We start from the raw sequence: 23,130 nt of genomic DNA, 5'->3' as shown, positions 1-23,130 counted from the left end.
TATATACTTTTATGATATATGGAAGTTTTTAAAAACAAAATATGGCGTGTATGTGTTTAAGATTTTCGATTTAATCACACAACAACAATACAGAGTATATTATACAGATATAATCCGAATTTCTTTCATTTTAACGAGACAGTAACATTCGATGGCTGTAAATCATAAGCGGATACAGACATCGGATTCACAAAAGCCACATTGAGTTTCTCTCAACAAGATGATGAACTTGTAAGGAGGTCAGAGTTATCTGCTCTGAAGGTGTGATTTGTTTTAAAATTAATTAATTTCTTCACACATTTTTCGATACATCCGCAAATGGCATAGAATTTATCTTTTTAGAAATATTTATAAATAATCGCATAATTATGATAAACATTATTTCTGAATTTAACTTTTAAGTCCCACAACTTTGCTACATATTTAGAAATAAATAAGAAAGGAGCAATCACAATCATTGTACTGGAAAAATTATATTCAAATGCAAAGAACACTACGCTATAATATGGAGTTCAACAGCTGATCAAATAATTATTAGGTCATTAAGCATATGAAATGTTCATTTTACATACGTGGATGATCTTCAATTAATAATTTAAAAAAATTAAGAAGTAATATGCGTTCCTCAGAATATGAAATTATTTTCATCAAATGTATAAGGAAAGATTTAAGAGAACAAAAAGGATTATAAAAATGGAGAATAATTTTCATAAAGACATACATATTCCGGATTTCCAACATTTCATATGTACAACATGACCCAATATCAATGATCGGAGGAATTCTTCGTTAAAAAGGAATCAGTCGTTTACGAGTGTGATAACTAGCACTACATAGTTTTTCTATCTAATTGTAAACGCGACGTAGACTTTTCAAGAGTATGGAGATCATTTTTTTATAACTCTATACATATATCTTCGAGACTTAACTTCGCGTAATCGCACGTCGAGACTAGTAGTTCTAATTATGTCTTTTGGTACGCTGCTGCCTGGCCCCACTTACAGGCTCCGGAGACATCTTCCTATGACTAGAGTATTTTTCAAATTGCGAATATCGCGTGTAAAAGGAGACTGCAGTATTAAATACCACTGTCGCTAAATTAAGAGAGACTTGCTCTATAAAATAAATAAATAAATAATATATATTATAATACATATTATTGAGCTAGAATATATTATGTATATTAATCCTTTGCGTGTTGGAATTATTCTTTGCATGTTTGTTTCTCCAAATCTTTCCATTATGGCCATCAAATTCGCGCAAATATTTATTAATAAATTATTTTTAGAAAGCATTTTCTATAATTCTTATATATACATATAAACTATATGTGTATATATAGTGTTTATATAGTATATATAAACTTATATATACTATAAAGATTAAAAATTATATAAATCTGCACATAAAAAAATATAAAAATGAGAAAAATAAAATATGCAAAAAAACTGTGAGAGAAAAAGAGTAATGAGCAAATATGACATTTAAGGGTTTAATATGGCTTATGATATCACGCAAAGGACTTGAACTGTTTCAAAGAAATTTTCCTAAAGAATTTGTCTATCTACAAAAAAACGAATTATAACATTGCACTAAAAAATTATGAATACATAAAAATTTAAAAGCTCTTTTAGATGATCTACAATTCGCGATAAAAATCAAAACCGAAAATTCTATTTATAATATTATATAGGTCACACGTTTTAATATGTATCTTGAATGTTTTTATTTATATGTATTTTACGTGTTTAAATATGTTTTCTGCATTACACGATGCGTAAAATTTATAAATAGAATTCTATATTAAATTTTTGTCGCAAATTATAGATCGTTTAAAGAGCTCTTGATCCATGAGCTTCGTTGACGAGTTTGAGTTTGTGTTGTAGCATCATTTGAAAAACAATTGCACAAATAAATACTTGAATGATCGCTAAACTATATATCAAAATATTACACATAAATGACTAGTAAACGAATGACGCTCAATCAGATCTTTCTTTGCTATTATTCACATTTGCATAAGAGTGAGCGAATTACGTGATTAGTGTAATTTGGAAGCGATTCGCCAAAAACTCCGAATAAAATTTTACATTTTTAAAGATTGAGAGGCAAATATTATACAAAAACCTCACTTTACAGAGAGAGAGAAAGAGTTCTCATATTTGTTATTAAAATATCCTCTTATCTTGCACGTATGTTTGTTTCGAATCTTTGCTTTAAATAAAAAAAAAAAATCTCTTCAGAGAAAATTTGTTAGAGGATTAGACAAAGCTGTTATACTATTTCAATACGACTTTGTTTGAATAAAGAAGAGAGAGTATAATACATTAAAATCTACATTGATATTAATTTCCTCCGCGGTAACTTGTCAGTATTAAACTAGATGATCATAAAATTAGAACGCGTTCGAAAATTAAAATTCTGAAAACTGAGCGAGAAATATCAATATCTTCCCCGATATAGAGGGATCATTTAAATGAATGATATTGATATTCGATGGAGAATATACCAAAATTTGCAACTATTCTTTTTATGAATGCAAAATCGATTAAAAGGTACTATGTTGTAAGAAAAAAATGAGTAAATGCATACGCATTAATACGAATTCATACTTATGCACTATGCTCGGAATGACGTTTCCAAAATTAATTCCTCTCTATTAAAAACACGTGTAATTAAATTCATTAAATAACACGCTATTTGAATAATACCTGAGATAAAAAGAACGAATAATCGACAGCTGCCTTTACACATTTTTAGATAATTCTGATAATTACGAATCATTATCTTAAATTAATATAAACCCTTTTTTGCAAACACAAAAATTATCTGAAAGTCAAATTGGCCCTTCAAACAAAGTTCTTCAGTCGTCTTTTAGACCTTTGTTAATTAGATGAATAAACACTTGAAAATTTTATCAAAATAGTTTGGAATTTTCATCGAAAAAAATCGACTTTCAAAGTTTCAAGAAATAACTCCATGTGTCTGCATTTTGGAATACTCGATCCAATTTATCGTTTCAGAAAAAAAAACTTAACAGAATCTTAACTCTTTTTTTTTGAAGTATTTTTCGACCTCTTTTATAAACTTAGCATTTTTGTTTTTAAATTAATATCTCTCGAAAATCAATAATGAAAAAATTTGATGATTTGGAGTCGGATCGTAAAGAATCAGAATTACGCCACTTCGAGTTTAGTGTATGAGAAGGAATATCGGCTTTCGAGATCGGGAATTTACACAACGCAAATCTTCAACGTGTGTAAGATGAACTGCGACTCGCGGAACAACTAGATCGATGACGTGTACTGGAGCAATTGCTATGTCTGCTGCTACTCGGCGACGAGGGTGGCGTCGGCGTGGGTCGATGATACGGAATTGGACGTTTCCTCGCGCTAAAACGAAAACATATGTTAGTATATGGTGATCTTTCTCTGTAAAAAGAAGCCATGTTATTTGAAAATACGGATGTTAATCTTGAAAGAGCGAGAGATAGAAAAACATTATATTGTCCTGCGTGTTAGAGAGAATTAAGTTAATCACGAATATCAATAATAATAATTGTTATGATAAAAAAATAAATAATTATGATTATATACATGATTATATACATGAGATATAATGAAAGATTATTAACTATTTAATACAAATTAATAATTTAATAATAAAGTTCAGTACTTTTAATAATAAAAATAATGATAATTAGCAACATCCAATAATGGTATTAGAAACAACACTTATTAATTATATCAATTAATTTACATGTGAATAATGAAAATCCAATTATCATTGTAAAAAGTAAAACAGTAGAATGCATACATGCAGCGTGACAAAATAAATTAAGCAAGCTATAAAAAACGAGAAACAAGGAGATATCGTTCAAAATAAAAATATAATAACTCACCTATGTCTGCGAAATGTTTCTCTGAAGAATTCAGCAGGGCGAGAAACACTCGGAAACCGTAAAAATGTAAAAAAGAACTAAAAACTTATAATCAAGAAATTATAACGAAGAAAAAAAAATTTGTTGATAGATCTTTTATTTTGCGATTGATAATAAAATAAAAGGAATCCTATCTCTCTCCTACTGTGTGAAAACAATTTAATTTACAATATTTAAAACATACACGCATGCTATAATCTACACACGATATATATTCGTAGATCGAGCTACGAATGATTAGAGAAAGACAAAAAGGGCAGGGAGAAAGGATAGAGAAAGGAAAAAAAAATCTTATATGAAATCTTAAAATGAAAAATCCAAAAGTATGCGAAATGAAAGATCAATTATAAGCTAAATTTATATTCTACGTGTAAGATTGTGAATAATTACGATTGCTAATCATACGGTTGCGATAATATTTGGTCATAGTTTACATGAAAGTTTTTACGCTTTCACACTATTACATTTGTCAAGTAAATTTGTCAACTTCGCATTACACATCTCTGTTATTATTATAATTAATATCCATCAATTGTATCATCGCGTCGTTTAACACTTTGACCAATGTAGGGCCACTTTGATGATGAACATTTTCGTTCACGTCGAATGTTGACACTATAGATTCAATGATACCGTGTATGGATTGTCCAAATGGCAGCTAAGAGCATTGATTAGCTGCTTTGCATTAAAAAAATCTACAAATGTATCGAAGAAAATGTTATTAGATATTGCGTTTAAATAATACGAATTAAGATATTATTAATACGGTCCTTGATGGTCAAAGCATTAATCATTTATAAATAAAATCTATCAGATTTTATATATATCATATATATATATATATATATATATATATATGATAGTTATATTATATATATATATATATATATATATATATATATATATATATATAATCAGATTTCTTATTGCTGTATATATGTATATATGTTGTGCAAAGCCATAACTCTATCTTCTATGCTTGTCCCTCGATCTGTCCCTGTAGGACACAATAAACACAATATTAGCATATTGAAAGCCGAAATCTGATCGAGGCAAACGTGACCATCTTGCATTGAGAAAGAATTTTGTCTGATTATCTTGTTTTTTCACTAATTTTTCAATAATTTTTCAATAATTTTTCTTGAAAAACTCTTTTAGTCGCATTTCTTCTTTTCATAATTATAGTAATGTAATATTGATAACATTACGATAATGTATAATTATAATAACAAAACTTTAATAAAGGAAAAATTAAAAAAACGTAAATTAAAAAAAGTGTACAACTAATACAGTGACAAATTAAAATCTACGATTACTGTGGTAAATTCACGAGCTCAGTGCACGCGCAAGCGCGCATGTAGAGTGCGTGGTAAATATATATATAAACCTACCACATATGCTTGCTTGCGATACCTACCTTGTGATGCGTCGTCTGTCGAGGAAGCTGGGTGAACCGTGACGACGAGGTATAGACGGCGAGCGTGATCTAGTAGAGGCGGAGCTGCTCGAGCTAGAACGAGAGGATCGACTAGAGATGCTACTCGACGATCTTGACGAACTGGAGAAGCTTCTGCTTCGACTGTGTCTCGAGCTGAAGAAAGAAAAGATCCATTATTTTACAATAACGAGCACTCATAGTCATATATCAGCGGTTAAACGTTAGACTTCGAAGTCTTACCGAATGGAAGAACGCGAACTGCTCCTCGTACGACTGCGTTTCTCCTTGTCTCTAGATGTTCTTGATGCCGATCGAGAACGACTCTTGGACTTTTTGGATAGCGAACGACTGCGCGACCTCTTCTGCGACAGCGATCTGCTTCTGGAGTTCTTCGACAGAGAGGAACGGCTGCGCGATCTTCTCTTTGATAACGATCGATTTCTGCTTCTGGATCGCGAAGCGGATTTTTTGCTTCTCGAGGGCGATCTCGACGCACTCGTGCGTTTCGATTCCGTCGAGGAAGATCTTGATCGAGATGAGCGTTTCGTTCTTGCTTTGGGTGATGACTTCTTCGTCCTGGAGACCGATCTAGAGGTCGACCGTCGCCGATCAGGCGAGGTTGATTTCTTGCCTCGTGAACGGGACCGCGATTTTTTGTCTCCAAACGGAGATCTGGAAGACCTCGCTTTATTCACCACGACGGACGGTGATCTCGTGCACGATCTCGACGCCGATCTAGAATATGATTTGCTCTTTTTCGGCGATCTCGAGCGCCGATTTGATCTAGCTAGTAAAGCGCTCGGCAAAGGTGGCGGTGATTCGCTCGGCGAGCGCAATTTCATCGTCGTATTTTCTTCTCTGGACATAATTGTCGACACGGGAGAGCGAGAAGACGATTTGCTCTTGGATACTGGTTCTTTCCTCGACGACGCAATCGGCGTCAAGTCTTTCTTTCCGGAGAAACTTGGCGATTTCGATGATCGGCGATTCATCTTGATCTTTATGCCACTAGGAGGTACGGAATCGATCTTCTCTCCACAGGATTGCTGAGGTAACGGCAGTGGCGGTGGTGACTCACTCGGAGACCTGATTTTGATCGCTGCCTCCTCGCGAGTGAGAGGTAAAGCCGGCGAGGGTGATCTACTAGACACAGGCGATTGAATAATCGGAAGAGCCTGCTGTACTGGTTCCTCGGATCTATCTCGAATTGGCGCGATAGCTTTTGGTGGTTCATTCGGCAGAGCAATATCTAACACACTATCTTCTCGCCTCTCGATCTTGATTTTTACGGGAGTGATTACCTTCTTCTCTAGTGTCTCCCGCGCCTTCGCTGCTAAACCACTCTGCAATCGTTTCAAAGTATTTAGTTCCATAATTCTCGTTCTCTCTTCGTCTTCTTCTTGCTGCTGTTGCTGCTGCTGCTGCTTGCCCGGTTGTTCATCGTCCGCTAGATCGGCTTCATCCTCGCTCGACGATCTCAGACTCACTCTAGGGGCGACCGCTATCTGTTGTGTTCTTCTGCTTCGCGATGTTGAACGCGATTTCTTATTGCTCTTTGTTTTCTTTTTCTGATCCTGCTGCTGCTTTCGGTCCTCCAGGATGTCCCTATAACGCTCTGGATTTTTTCTCACCGGCGAATAACTCAAGGTGGATCGTGATCGAGACCGTCGACGTTGCTGTCGCCTGATTGAGCGCGATCTACGTCGAGAATCAGCTTCTCTGCGCCTTGGGGGTGACGCGAGCCTCCTGCGAGAAGATCCGTAACGATCGTATCTGGAGCGGCTCCTACTCCTGGACATAGAGTATCTGCTGTGTCTCCTGGGCGATCTCGAATATCCCCATCTTCGCTTGGGAGACGGACTCGCGTGACGCGACCTCGAATATCTTCTAGGAGACCTTCCTCCTCTTCTATCGCCTCTGTCGCCTCTGCTTCTAGAGGATGATCTGTGTCGTTTATGCGATGACGGGGAACTTTTGTTGTGACTGATTGGCGACTTATCCCGCTTCTCCACTGTGCTTCTCTTCGTTGGGGAATCTTTCTTTGACTTAGTTGGTGGCAACGGCGGAGTTTCGTTTCGAGATATTGTTCGATCTGCGCGTTTTGGCGATCGGGTCGGTCGAGAAGGAGGTTCTCGCGAGGATGTCGCGACATTTTCAGAAATGTCGTTTTTAGCCTTGTCCACTGCAGTGTTTTTCTCATGTTTCATAGACTTTTTTGGTCTTTCCACAGAGCTGTAATCGGTATATATTGAATTAGAAATTTTAAAAAATGATGATTCAAGTAAATAAGCGTTACAAAAATATTTACCAATTTTTTGCCCGGTATTTGTAAAATAACAATCAATAATATACATGTGTGCAAAAATTAAAAAGAAAAAAGAAAGATAACGATTCAGCAAGGGAATATGGACGTACCTATCCGTGGAGCTTTCAGATGATTGGCGTTTCCGTTTAGTTGAACTCTTCTTTTTCTATAAGAAAATTCAATTAAGATCAATATTGTTTATTGTTTCCAATCGGTGAACATCGATCATGCATTCGTCAAGAGAATAAAGAAAAAAAAATACAACAGAAAAAGGAACGATGTATTTAAAGAACTTTTCCGGAGTCTGCTCTTTTCGGGATTTTTAATCAATAATAATTATCATCGATAATTATATATAGATGATAGAAAATAAGAAGCAAAGTAGTTTATTCGTTAATATATATTCTTTTATATATACCTGGAAAAAGACAACTCAAAAATAAATTGTTTTAAATAAATTCATAAATTGTTACCGCTCGTATTCTAATCTAACTATAATTAATAACTATTCGGCCAACTAACGAGCAAATTTATATGTATAAAATTATTTATATGTAATAAATATATGTTCACAAAAAATAATATTTATTCTTGTTCTAAATTACAACATAAACGTTTCGGCTGTACGCAGCCTTCTTCAGTACATTCCGAACGCAAGTACAAATACAAAAATTCATGTAACGAAAACTACAATTAGATCCTTATTTTTAAACCCCGCATCAGTACATATAATGGAGCCTTTTGAGCATCCATGGTGGTTTTTACCACGAGTAACATATGAGCAAGCTTAATTGAAATCTATGTCGGTAAACATATGATTAAAGTTCTTTAAGAATTTTTTTGACTGTGTACAAATCAGAAATTATAAAATTAATTGTTAGAACGTCGCTAGTCCAACGTAAAATACAATGTTTTATACCATCGCAAGTTATTGGTGATCAATTATTCTTTCATCGGTTAAGGGCAAGAAATTTTACAATTATCCACCAACAATTTATACGTTTCTTCATGCGTGGAGTTGTATATTCCATAAAAATATCAAAATTTACGTTGACCTTGCTGTGTGATGTTAAAATCCTACTAATACTACTTAATTACACTCTTATCGTCTTAAACTTTTACTTGTGTGTTCATTGTTTTAAAATATCAATCGCCTCCTGACTCTATGAGACGTCTTACTTCCAACAGTTTACAAGCTATACTGTTCATAATGACCCAAAGGTCGAGGAAAAAACCTTTCGTGTATTTAAACAAATTATCATTATCTGCAGTTATTCTTGTAAACAAGTTTTTACATTTTATGTTTGTCAACTCCTTTAAGATGTCATAATAAACATCGTTAAGTAATTCGGTATTATTTAAATTTAAACCGTTCTTTTGTTCTTTGATGTGTAACATTTCTGAAATAAGTCTCTTATGATAATTCGTTTCATAGTCCAGAATTTTCATGTCTTCTCAATTAAATGTATGTTTTTCTTTTAAGATATGTTCTGAAATTACCGAGTGTTTTTCCGAATTCATTTTTGTGTTGTTAATGTGTTCTTTTAATCTTGTCCGTAATTGTCTTTTTGTCTGTCCCACATAAGACGCGTTACAATCCTTACAATTAATTTTATATATAACATTAGAGTTAGTCGTAAAAAGGTTTTTGTCTTTCTGTACTTTCATAATTTTATCTAGTTTATTTAAACAACGGTATCCTATTGTTAGATCGGTTTTTTTATTCGTGGAGACTATCATTTCAGAAATATTTTTAACATATGGAATAACAAAATAAAATTAACAAAAAAAATAAGGTTCTGATTGTAGTTTTCGTTACAAGAATTTTTGTATTTGTATTTGCGCTCGGAATGTACTGAAGAAGGCTGCGTACAGCCGAAATGTTTATGTTGTAATTTAGAACAAGAATAAATATTATTTTTTGTGAACATATATTTAAATTTGCTCGTTAGTTGGCCGAATAGTTATTAATTATAGTTGTTTTAAATATTTGGGCAAAAACTACTAGAATAATGTAAAACATGTAAGAGAAAGAGACAATAAAAGATAATAATTATATTAATTTTTAATATAATATACATATTGTTATAATCTGTATGTATGGCTTTTGAAAATAAAATCTACATAAAGTAATATAATTTTCAATTGTAATAAAATATTTTAATTATTATATATATATTATCTTAAAATTTAGTTTATATATATACAGGATAGACCATTTTAATCCATCCAGTCGAAAATCAAGCGTGGGAGAGAAAAATGTTTCAGACAAAAGTTGTATGGTTTCGAGGGGGCCATAAGATGGTACCATTGGTTTGACCTTGAAAAGTCATGAAGGTCACGTAAAGGTCACTTCAAGTTTTTTAATTGAAACACCCTATATATTTTTACATATTCTTGTAGCTCATCTCGAGAGCTTTCCAAAACACTTATGACAAAGTATTTTGGAAAGCTCTCGAGATGAGCTACAAGAATATGTAAAAATATATAGGGTGTCCCATTTAAAAAACTTGAAGTGACTTTCACGTGACCTTCAAATGACTTTTCAAGGTCAAACCAATGGTACCATCTTATGGCCCCCTCGAAACCATACAACTTTTGTTTGAAACATTTTTCTCTCCCGGGCTTGGTTTTCGAGATATTCAACTGGATGGATTAAAATGGTCCACCCTGTGTGTATATATATATATATATATATAGTATAAAATAAACATATATAGAAATATACATACAAAAAAATTAATTAATGCAATTCGAAAGAAGCGAAAACCTTGAGTTGCGACACTTTTCCAGGGCACGTATCAGTAAATTGAAAGAAGTATTTAAATTTTTAAACGAAATTTTATTTTTTTCTATTTCTCTATTCTTTTCTTGTAATCGTAATAATCTTTTTTTCAAGAATACATTTGAATCCCTCGTTTAAGAATAAGCAGCCTCCGAGATTGATCTTCTGTAATTAGCGTGTAATATAGTGCTCGACATACAACGAGTGAGAGAAATAGAGAGGCTCTTATACACGACAATAAAATTTGGTAAAACTCGAAAAAGAGTACACGAGTATACATATGAACCCACAAAATTAGAAATTACATTGAATAGCGGCATATCTGGTACTCACTCAGGGAATGTCTCCTGTCAAATGGCGCTGAATAATTACAAACAATACTGAGATTTATACTTTGAAATAATGAACTGTCGAAAAAAACTGGATGAAAATTAGGTGAAAAATCGTATTTACGTAAAACAACAAGCCAACCGGAGAGAGAAGATGATCATGCTACTGTTTCTGAGGCGTTGGCAAACTCAAGAGAGATCGAATAACAATAATAATGATCACCCAAGATCGATCGATTAACAAATTCCGGAGAAACGAACATAAATTAGAGAGACGTTGTCATGCACCTACTCTTTCACGTGCCGAAGTATATATATATATATATAAATATATATCTAGAGAGAAGAGAGAAAGACAGAAGAGACGGAAAGATAATAATTTACGTTTGGCTTTCTTCGAAGCCTCGTGCGTACCTCATGTTTATCCTTTCCCTCGATTTTGAGCTTTTTCTTTCTCTTCTTCTTCCTCTTCTTCGATTCAGCCTCGGACGAGCTACACACACACACACAGACACATATTTATTATTTGCTTTCATTGCAACTGTAATGGTAATATAAAATTCTAAAATAATTTAGGTAAAATTGTGTAAAACCGTTTTTGTATATTTTGAATTGTCAAATCGATTAGCGCGAACTCTCCTTTATTTATCATGTCTCTAGTATGAACTTTGATATTATGAAATAAAAAAACAAAAATTTTTATTAAGTAATTACACCTTAAATTAAGTCACTCAAATTTTCTTTTTTTTTTAACAATAAGATTTGAATTAATAACGTTGAGTTATTAATATTATTTCAAAAAATATATTCGTTTAAAGATGAAAAGTATTTCAATTAATATAAGAAGTTATTATACTATAACAGTTGAATTAAACATTGATTGTCAACATACTTGCTATCATCGGAATTCTCACTGGAATCTGAAGATGTGACTTCAGTCTTCTTGTGCCTTTTCTCCTTCTTTTTTTTCTTCTCTTTCTTCTTGCCGGACTTGGGGGCCGGACTTTCGGATCTATGAAAGTGGAGATTAAACAATCGTTACAAGAGTCTCGTGGCGACTAGATTTTTTTTATCAAACAATATTTAGTCTTATATAGATCTTGCAGTGGGCGTCTTCCTGTCGACAAATGTGCATACCTTTGTGCTGACAATATATAAAGAAAGCTCTGTAATACACAACGTATCTGTGTATGTGAAAAAACCGATGCTCCATTCTATCGATATAACAATATATACGTTATAATACACGTACAAGCTCTACCCACTTTAAAAATTATAATTATTAATTTTTCGCGATAAATTCAAAAATATATTGCCATATCCCGGAAGAACAAAAATTCATTTTTTTTATCTATTAAGTTTTTCTTTTTATTGATTCGACTTTAAAATAAAAGTTCAACTTTTTATAGCAAATGCGCGATACACTCTATTCATGAAGAATGTTTTCCAAAATATGTAAGCGAAAGCGTTTACGTACACTGATATAAACTCCTTCTTCGCGTTTGTCCGAGTATTTTGGAAATATTCCAAAGTGAAATTAGAGTAAGTGTATTTCGCATTGGAGCATTAATTTGAAGAACGAATATAATAACGAGAAAAATAACGATTTAAAATATATATATATATATATATATATATATATATATATATATATATATATATAAGACAATGCGTGAGATGTTCACAATATTGCGTAATATTATACAATATATCGCGACTATAACTAACAAACCGACTACACTCGATTTGAAAGATCTGGTTTTATCATTCGCTTATCGAAGAGTTTTCGGAATCTTAGATTGAAATTGCGAAAAACCACATCTTTCAACGAAGATTTCAACGGACAAGTATGTACGAAATATAAATATATATAATACATAATATGAGGATTATTGATATAAATATGGGATTAGCATTACCTTGATAACCATCGATAGGGACGGACTTGTCAGAAAAAAATAGAGAGATGACATTAACAACAAGCTTCATCGATAAACAACAACAGAGAGATAGAAATGTATGATTTTCGTTTAATCTTTTCTTTTTGTGCACAATTTTTTCTACTTTTTAACATACTTTTGCGTTTACTCTGTGAGTATCCGCGTTTTTTTTTATTACTTTACCCTGGCAAATGTTTGCCTGTGATGTTTGTTAAATTTAAAAAATATATAATACAATATATATTTTAATGTATACTGAATTTATAAAATTACTAAAATAATCATCATAAAATTATCATTGTTAAAACTGCATGTAACCAGCGTCGTATCCAAGCATAAAATAGATGATATACTGAAAATTAAACTTGAAAATTAAATTTTTCGTCACAACATTTTTCTATATAAATAAATATATATATTTTTGCTTAAAAATTTTAGGATTTATAAAATTTTCATTATCACAATGTTGATGTAGTAGTTGAACATTTTGCCAACTATAATTTTCAGCGTTCCTATGTTCTCTAAATTTAATATAATTATTCTACTTTCTCTCTTGTATATGTATTTTATAATAACTATATACAGATTGTAAAAAAATGAGAAAATTTACATTTTTAAAGCAAAGAAGCTTTTACTGGGAATAAATTTAAAATATAATTCTTAGTACGACTCTGGTATGAAAAAATGAAACATAGCAAACATTTGCTGAGGGACATCTAATCGCGAGAAAATCCCCAGAAAAAATCCTATCGATATCACCGTAATCGCGGTTTTTTACGTAAACGATGTTAAACTTTCTTGAAGAGTGTGTTTCTTTTTTTTTTGTTTTTGCAAATTAATTCGCGACGACCACACTTACCTACTGCGCCTACTGGGTAGGCACTCAGTCCTCCTCAGTTCTGTTTGAAACAGAGAAAGGTGTATGGGATATGAGACAGTAGGTGGTGAGTCATGAGTTTACAGTTTCTGTATTATTTTTTTCTGTACTTTGAGAGTATTCCAGCTAACGCGCGTAAAAAAGTAAAAAGAGAAAGAGAGATAGAACGAGCGTTTGCAAAATCTCGAACAATCTCGATTAAACCGATTATAGGAAGATAGAGAAAGAGAAAGAGAAAGAGAGGAGACTTTCTACTTCGGATTCTGGTCGTTTTCTTTTTTTTCTCTTTACTGGAGTTTTCCGGACGGATATGATAGGGGAGGTCGACTGTGCGGTCTTGGAGCCTCGATTCGCATTTTGAAACCGATAAAAACGGAAGCGAAGAGAAAAAGAGAGACAGAGATAGAGAGAGAAAAAAGAAAAAGATAATAGATATATATAAAGGAATCACGTAGAATCGAATCCAGCCTCCATGAAGCCGTACGCGCACCGTTTACGTTTGTTATACCTTTCCCGGGCCTTGTGCTTCTTGTTCTTCTTCTTCTTGGTGCTCGTGCTACCGGAACGCTTCCGCTTCTTCTTCTCCGCACTGGTTGCGGCGGAGGCCGCGTCCGGTGGAAGCGGCGGCGGTGGCGGTGGCGGAGGCGGTGGCGCCGGGCTCGGCGTGCGCACCAGCTCGTAGACCTTGCTCGCGGCTGCGGCGGCGGCTCGTGCCTCCGCCTCGCGCGCGTGCCGCTCCGGGTCTAGGCTACTGCCCTCCACGAAGAACTCGGAGATGCCAAACGCCTCGCGTAGCTTCGCGTTCTTCTCCTGCTGCGCCTCGGCGATCTGGTGTGTCTCCCGTACGCTGGAAAACCGAAAGATCTCGTTAGTCATGTCGTCTATTTTTGTAAACTTTGTGCAATAATAAATTATAAAGGTGTACAATAATAAATGAATATCGTTGCCAATATCGATTTGACAATCTAGCCTTTTAAGAAATAAATCATCTTAATTATTGTCATAATCGCTGATGTTATTAATGTTATTATTTGATTATCTTTTTTAAATAAATAAATAAATTGTCTTCTTTTAAATATGATTTTTTTCTTAATTATTTGTAATAATAATAAAATGCTTTCAACCTAACATTATTTCTACAAGCGAACGAATGCCGGGAGATAATTTTATTTTCACTAATCCACGTTATTTTTTTATAAAGAAAATTAATTGTTTCAGTCATCGAAGTAATGTTTACAAAAAAAAAACAAAAAAAAATAGAGTAAAAACAAATCGCAACATCGGTATACATAATTGTTATAAATTAAAGTATGAAAGACTATCGAATATAATTCTCTCTCAAAATCTCGATTAAATTTTTACAAATAAAAGTATAAAAAATTAATTACTTCGATGATCAATTTTATGTTTTTACGAATTAAATCCTCATGGAAATTATTTGTCTCGTGCATTTTTGCAACTCTTGTCGACCGCACGTGAACCTTATTATTTAACTTGTTATCGATATTTCATGACTGATTATATCACAGATGATGTGACTCAATGGATAATTATTAAACAGATACGAAAATTTATTAGCGAATATATAATGAAATTTCACGTATTTTGTGGTCATTTCTGTATTTCCAAAATATTACAAACTGTGTCGTGTTTTTACAAACTAACACACTTATTTTTAAAAATGGTTTTTTAGGCGTTATCTATAGAATCGTACTCATCTGTTCGCCAAATATCGAATAATCAAGATACACGGAAATGTAAATGCAAATAAATTGAATAAACTTTAGGTACAAATTACATATTTCTCGTTTCGCGAAATATTAAAGCCACTGAACTATTTTTACAGATAGTCGAGATTCAGAACGAGCCAGACACACTCGCGTTGATGATTCACGAGGACAGAATCGTGATCCTAGAACGGAGGAAGGGTAGATATGATCGAGATCGCGTACCGCGTTGAGATCTTCACTGTCATCCTCGACGGGTGAGGATTGCTCCGAAAGAGCGATCGGGCGGCGACGGGGGATGTTTTAACCTCGCGAGAACACCCTGTATATGGGGAACAACGACGTCGTCCTTAAAACGAGTGTCGCGACGCTAATGACATAATACACTATAGGGCGGTCAGAATGGCAAGCAGAAATTGCCTTCTCTCTTTCTCTCTCCACTTTTCCTGCGGAGGTGAAAAGCGGCGAACCGGGGCTTAACCGGGAGGGAGAGCGAGAGCCACCCCTGCGCGCCTGCACGCACGCCGCCGGAACACGGCGGATCAATACAATCCAGCTGTTCTCTTTTCTGGCATCCCCTTTGCGACGTACAACGGAATCACTGTCGACCCGGCGCCCGAAGTCAACCGGCGAACGAACGAAGTAAATAAAAGAGAGCTATATATATATATATATATAAAATCGTAATTTAAATTTTAGTTTCATAAAGATATATAATAGAATTCTCAAAATAATTAATTTTTTTTACATATACATATATAATAATATAAAATTATAAAATAAATTATTTTAAGAATTCTACATCTTTATGAAATTTAAATTGCGATTTCATTAAAGCATATTTTACTACTTTAATAATTATAAGCTCATTTTATACTTTTTTCCCCGAATTTTTTTTAATACAAAATTATTCACTCCAAACGCAATCAATATCTTCAATATTAAAAAAAATGTTGTCGACATAAAAATATTTTTAACAAGACAAATCGCACACACAAATTTATATATAGATAAAATGATTTAAGTCTTGGACATAGTCCAGCAGTAGTTCTATGATTATATATTAGGTTCTGAAGGTAAACTATCAAAGTCATTTTATACACACATATTACATCTGAAAAAAAAAAAAAATTAATCTCTTTTATATTTTTAATACAATTAAAAACGAGCAAAAATTTTGTTCTTTCCTTCACTATCTTTTTTATATGAATTGCGAATAGCTAATAAATGACAAAGGATTTAAACATCTTATCGCTGTACTATGTACGTCGCAATGAAAAATCAACAAGATAAGATATAAATGGGTGTATTTAGAGGTCATAGAATTAAACTGAAAGCCGACAAAGGAGATTCACCTGACGACGGAGCGTACGTTGCTTCGCCGTCCGGCGAGCAGGTGCAGCTGAATGCGCTGGCAGCAACAGCAGTGCTGACGTTGCAGCTGCAACAATTGCTGCTGCTTCCTTTTTCCGTTATTGGCCGCCGCGTGATGTAATTTGCGTTTGCGCGAACGCCTCAACACCTTTTGCCGATCCAACAGGAAGTTGCCGCCACGCCAGAGCGTCTCGAAGAAGGCCCGGCCATCGGCCGGGCCCCGTCCACGCGCGGGTTTTGCCGGTGACACCGTCGACATCGTCATTCCTCGATGATCCGAACGAGATAATTCACTCCTTTCCGAGAGCCTTTGCTTTGAGAAATCTTTCCTGAAGAAATTTAGCTTGACACGTCGCTTTTAATAACCGTTTCAAGCTTCCAAAGATCCTCTTCTTGGATTCTTATCATCTTACTCTTTATACAGATCTATAGATCATAATTTCAAGTTTTTTTTATGGCTTTATTCCTTTTAAAATCCTTCAATAATATAGTATACCTCATCAGATAATCAGGTTTATATAAATTTATTACGGATAATCCGTGCCGCAATTTTTATTTTATATGAATCCTCTGTGAGAATTAATTCTAATAATCGAGATAGTCATCTTGCTCGCGAATATCTTCGCGACGAGTCTATTTCATCTATTTCCAAAATAAGGGAGAATTAATGATAAATAATCTCGATAAAAGAATTAGGCTGCTAATTGAAGAGAAGCTTGAGAAGCTCCGTTGTTGGCCCACATTACGTAAATAGCTCAATCTCTTCACGAGGGAAATAGAAGGTGGAAGGAAGAAGATTACGGCGAAGGTAATAACCCTCTCCCACTCCAGCTACTGCCGCGCCTTTTGTATCCACTGTCCCGGCTTTTCTAGCTAGAACAATCATCCGGCGACGATAAATGACAAGTTCCTTTCTTTTTTTTTTTTTTACATTGTTATGTTCATTTCAATATTCTTCCAGCGATTCTCATTAATCGTTTTTCTTTTACTGATAATGTTAACATTTGTTTTCTTCTTCTCAGAAATAATAATAATTGTTATATATTATATATTATAGACAATGAATTTTTTTATTATTATTCACGTTTATTTGCTAAACATTTCTCTTATTCTATATGATATGTGGAAGAATATATTTTTCCAATATGTATATTTGTATCGGCAAAGTTGCTCTACGCACATTAATAAAATTTATCAGGAAGACTTCAGATCACAGGCACATCATTATCGTCGTGCTTTTGCTCTCTTCTGTTCAGGACGTAGCAAGACGTTTTTCTTAGCGATGTACCGTCGACGTGTCAGTCGTCGACGACTTGGAGACACATGGATTTCATAGAAAAAGTATTCCGAATTTCTCTTCGAGGATACTTGGAGATGAGAAAGATTTAATATTATCCATCTGTATCTTTTTTTTCATATTCTTGATAAAGTAAAAATTTGTTAGTAATTATATAAATGGAAGACGTGATATTCTTCATAAAATTCTTATGCGAAAATTTAGAATTTTTTCTCAAGTAAAATGTTGATGACTTAAACTTCTTCTTCCGCCTCTTTTTTTTTTTTGATAAATTTTCCTTGTTTTTATGCTTCTTTTCTCATCTTTTCTTTTAAGATTATCAGATTATTTCTATTCCATATATATCGTTGTACATTGTAAAAATTTATATTCCAGGATTATACTTATGTAGGTATATGCAAATATTAATTTTTCTTCTCAATATAATTCGTGTAATAATTTTCTTTACAGAAAATTTCTTTTCGAAAAACACTTAATATTTAAATGTACAATATTTCATATTTTCAACATGTACTTGCATTATGATTTAGTAAAACAAGTGATAGTTTTGATATATATAATTTCTCTACAACTTTCTTCTCACTCAAGATGGACTAATATTCAATATATCCGATATTTTTCACACATATATTTGCATTACAATTTTTCGATGAAATATGTGATTTCTCGAAGATTTCTTTTCATTCACTGATTCGATTGATATTTTTTGCACGTATCTGTATTATGGTTTATTCGAATAAAACGTATTATCTTCATAAATTGTCTGGTTCGGTTATAATTTCCACTTAACACTATACGCAATACTCTCTTTTTGTATTAGAATAAATGGCAAGAAACGGTTTGCTCCCACGAGACGTTAAGAAGCTAGACTTAAGTTCTATATCTATCGCGAAATATATGTGTATATATATATATATATATATATATATACATATATATATATTCTAACTTGAAATTTAGCGCTTAGATACGATCTAGAAGAGCGGAATAGCCGCACTATTAATTAAACGCTAATGGAAGACTTTTGTGATTTGTTTCGCGAATCACGTAGCGCGTCACATGTTCCTCTCCGGTGAGATATCACCCGGTGTCACCCCCCAAATTAATCTGACTACGATGCACCAGCCGTCGACGACACACCAGGACGACGCGTCCGCTGGGTGCGTCAGTCCATCCTCGCACTGAAGAGAAATCGGAGATCAAGGGAGAGATGCTGCGCGTCTCCTCACTCCCGCCCCCTTTTTTCATCCCCTTCTCCATCGCGAGTACGCTCACTCTCGATGCATCTCTCCTTCCTCGCGCCGGCGCTATAGAGTTCGTCGATATCGCGAATACACCCACCCCCGATTTCCCTTGACAAGGAATGCAACGCGTCTCCGCCCTTTCGCGATATTTCATTTGGGCTTAAACTCTGAAAATCTTCTCACACTATCGAATTTTTTGATTTCTCAGTTTGCGAGACAATTTAAAATCAAAGTAAAATTTAAATTAACATATTAATTAAGAGAATGACTCGTGTTAAGCGTGTCTGTGAAAAAGTCATGAATCTTTTCTGTAGCAAATTGATTCTCTCGCAAAAACACGTATTTTCGCATTAAAATACATACGCAATATAATAAATATAAAAATAATTGAATTAATTTCATAATAGTATTAAAATCCTAATTAATAATTAATTAATATCAGTAATTCAATAATAATAATTATTCTTTTTTTCTATTTTTAATTAATATTCGACAATGATATATTTTAATAAACTGTAAATAATATAAATTCAAGAAGTTGAAAAGTTAATAATATATTTTAATAAACTGTAAATAATGTATATTCAAGAAGTTGAAAAAGTTAATATTCTTTTAGCTTTTTTAATAAAATAATTGTCTTTGAAAAAGTCTCTTTAGTATTTCTTCCTGAATATACATTACAAACTTTTGTGTAGATTCAAAATATTTAATTTTTAAATGTGTTTCTGTATTTAAATCTTTACCTTATCTGAAGCCCTAAACTTCTATCTATAATTTTTTGTGTTAAATATTATTAATTTTACTTTTAATTTGTATTTAATTGCAACTTATATGTTATATATAACATAACTATTGTAAGATTATAATTGAGAATAATATAATATAGAAAATCGAATGTGGAAAATAATATAATATAGAAGTAAACCAATTACATCTACGAAAATAAAAAAGTCTCCAACATATATTTTTCCAAGAATGATTTTCACACAAAGTATATGGATTTATTGTAAAATTGTAAAATATTTTTTCGCAATCCGATATTGCGTTTGCGAAAGCTTTTCCTTAGCATAGAATCAAATAAAGCCGCGACGAAAATATGTTCCTAAGATCTCGAGAAGCTCAGACACGCTTAATATTATATATAACGTTTCATATAGCATCCGCGCCATCGGGATTATCCTGGATTTGGCTGACAGCCAAGACAAATCAATAAAAAAAGAGAAAAATTTTTCTTCTAGAAAAAAATTTCATGTACTTTCGTAAAGTAATATCGCATTTTATTAGCCAATTTTTTCCCAATTATAAATCAAGGCATTACATCTATTATTTATATATTTTATATATCGTTTTTAATTCATTCTAAAATTTACTCCAAATAAAAAATAAAATAATTTAAAATTATACTCGTATTTGTATTTCATGTAATTATAAGTTATAATATCCCTATCTAATTTATACAAAATGATTGTATCCCACTTTTAATTTATTTTACCTGATTATTAACTTTTAATTATTATACTCAAATATAATTTTGAGTATTATTATATTGCATTTGGCATTATTTATTTCAATTTATTTTATAAGTTCATCAAAATTCTTAAGAGTTTAATGAAAAACTTAGAAAGGAAAGATTAGATAATAAATGCACTTACTTAACACGACCGAATTCATCCTGTGGTGTGGATGATTTGATATCGCTCCCCATTAACAACGATCTATAGGATTCCACTTTGTTGTTTATCTCGTCGCTCGTAAATCTATAATCACATCAAAGAAGACAAGATAAGATTATTTTCATTTCTAATTATATCTATTCTACATTTAAATGCATTAACTATCTTGACTATAATCTGTCATTAAAATTTAAATTACATGTAGGATATTTATTTCTTATATAAACTAACATTTATATTATACATACATTTTATATTATATATATTCTATATATTCTCTATTTTTAAAAATATTATACTGAATAATTTAAATTTTAATAGAAAATTATTATTGTCAAATAATACTTTTCTTCCTTCAGACTTATTGTTAAATTAGATTGTAAACTGTAATAGGATTGACTTTGTCTACCTTTGGCTTCAATGCACAGTTTAAAGATAATATATTTATTTATAATTGTTTCTAGTAAAAAGTTTTATGTGCATTAATGACTACTAGGCTGTTACAGAAATTTTTAATATTAATATAATTATATTTAAAAAAATAATTAGTTAGTAGAATGACACAAAATAAAATTTATAGATTTAAGATCTTAAAACTAAAAATGTTGGTAATATAAAATAAAAGATACAATTTACAAATATTTACCCTTGGTCCTCCAAAATGTCAGCTAGCTCAGCACACTTGACTTCAACTTTTCTCTTTCTGACATGATCTAGAATTTCTTTATTCGGTTGCTTATTTAACTGATCGATCTTTGCATCTTCTGTTTTGTAAGTAACCTTGTCTTTGTTTTTACGCACAATTGCCCAATTTCTCTGAACATGTCCGTTAGTTCCAGAACCACGTGGAGTTTGAAGTCCAATGCCATTGTACATGTTGTCTTAAGTTCTGCAAATCAAACAAAACATACTCCAATTGAAACATGAACAAATCGCAAACATCTAATAAAGTTATATGTAGGTATACACACAATTATTTAATCCTCTAAAGCATTTTGTTTCACAGAAATATTATTCGCTTTGTGCATCTACATGGTTCCTTACATTAACTGGAACTGTTCCGAATGGATCACAACATTGCCAATAATAATATGTAAATTTAATATAGAAATTTCACAAATCCAATGCACAATGCCAAACTAAAATAAATGATAAACCTATAGAAAAAAAAAATGATAAAGCTATAGAACGACCAAGTATGAATCCAATTTAAATGTAATACGGCAAAGTGTGAATCTAACTTGAATGTAATAATAAGAAGTTTTTACCCGGAAACTGTCATTATACATTCATGAATAACAAATCGCGTGTTCCTTAATTAAACATTATTTTACGAGTCACCTTACATATACGAATTGTTAGAACAAACGAGATTGATCTTTCGTCTCAGAGATGCACAATATTGTTATACACATACCACTGTGCTCTGATTGTGAAAGAAAAACGACAACCTACCTACCCAATCGTACCGTTCTATTCTATAGTGTCTCGTCGATTAAATTATGTCAGCGAATTGGCCATTCGCGTTGAACGACGTCGTTACCGAGTCACTCAATAATATATATACATATTTTATATATATATATATATATATATATATAGGTGTGTATATGTGTGTACATATATATATATATATATATGTGTGTGTGTGTGTAGTATTTAATAATCCAGCGTATATTCAGGGGACCTAGGTTAGAGTAGATGCACACGGTAATCAATTATCGATCCGGTCGCGCTGCGCAAATCTCGCTGATCGTTCGAACGAGGCCGCGTTCGTTGTCTAAAGTGTGACAATTAATTTACCTACCTGCGTTCTCGTCGAAGACACGTCAGAGCGCTCGTTCCCGCAAGAGCCGTAAATCCTCCACCTCGTCGCTCGCGAATGAAACGCCGCGAGAAGGAAACGCGGAAAAATAACTCGCGCGAATCGTGTCGTGTGCGGGAAGTTTCCGGACCGTTGCGATTTTACATTCGGCCGGGGGGCATCGGTGATTCTCGCCACTTTTCGGAATTGCATCGCAGAACGAAATTTTCCTAGCCTCTCTCCCTAGTTCCTTCGCGAACGTTCGCCATCCCATAGTGTTCATTTTTCTCAAGGTTGCCTAAAATGATTATAGAAACTCTCTAGACGATAATAATAACCAATCAACGCGCCTGACAGATTGGCAAACGTAATGTCAACCTACTAGGCTGTTGCGCAT

At 33.0% G+C, this 23,130-nt stretch overlaps 1 protein-coding gene across 6 annotated transcripts; it reads right to left on the bottom strand.

The window, feature by feature from the left end:
* Positions 1 to 49: 49 nt before the first annotated feature.
* On the bottom strand, positions 50 to 22,925 carry Srrm234 (Serine-arginine repetitive matrix 2/3/4). Of its 6 annotated transcripts, none has more exons than XR_012046605.1 (11): positions 22,737 to 22,925; positions 21,576 to 21,818; positions 20,909 to 21,013; positions 14,123 to 14,461; positions 11,690 to 11,809; positions 11,212 to 11,290; positions 7,794 to 7,849; positions 5,619 to 7,610; positions 5,358 to 5,531; positions 4,854 to 4,937; positions 4,021 to 4,789 (listed from the first exon to the last, which is right to left on the bottom strand). XR_012046605.1 is itself a non-coding variant. In XM_072891533.1 (10 exons), exons 2-10 carry the CDS (start codon positions 21,803 to 21,805, stop codon positions 3,251 to 3,253), a joined length of 3,237 nt encoding a protein of 1,078 aa, XP_072747634.1. In that variant the 5' UTR covers positions 21,806 to 21,818; positions 22,737 to 22,925; the 3' UTR covers positions 50 to 3,250. The 6 variants fall into 6 exon arrangements, 4 of the variants coding, with proteins under 4 accessions (XP_072747634.1, XP_072747635.1, XP_072747637.1 ...); XR_012046604.1 differs by having other exon boundaries at positions 4,021 to 4,783; XM_072891533.1 differs by lacking the exons at positions 4,021 to 4,789; positions 4,854 to 4,937 and adding an exon at positions 50 to 3,392.
* Positions 22,926 to 23,130: the final 205 nt, after the last annotated feature.

This window comes from Anoplolepis gracilipes, chromosome 4 (genome assembly GCF_047496725.1).
Source record: "Anoplolepis gracilipes chromosome 4, ASM4749672v1, whole genome shotgun sequence".
Classification (NCBI taxonomy): domain Eukaryota; kingdom Metazoa; phylum Arthropoda; class Insecta; order Hymenoptera; family Formicidae; genus Anoplolepis; species Anoplolepis gracilipes.
This window is presented reverse-complemented; position numbering and strand designations above follow the sequence as displayed.

What these genes read in the sequence shown, in the direction of transcription:
- Srrm234 (XM_072891533.1), bottom strand. Translation starts at nt 21,805, where the DNA reads ATGTACAATGGCATTGGACTTCAAACTCCACGTGGTTCTGGAACTAAC. An exon ending in TCTGAAAGCTCCACGGATAG is followed by an intron (nt 7,611 to 7,793) that starts GTACGTCCATAT and finishes TACCGATTACAG; the next exon opens with CTCTGTGGAAAGACCAAAAA. An exon ending in AGTTCGCGTTCTTCCATTCG is followed by an intron (nt 5,532 to 5,618) that starts GTAAGACTTCGA and finishes TTCTTTCTTCAG; the next exon opens with CTCGAGACACAGTCGAAGCA.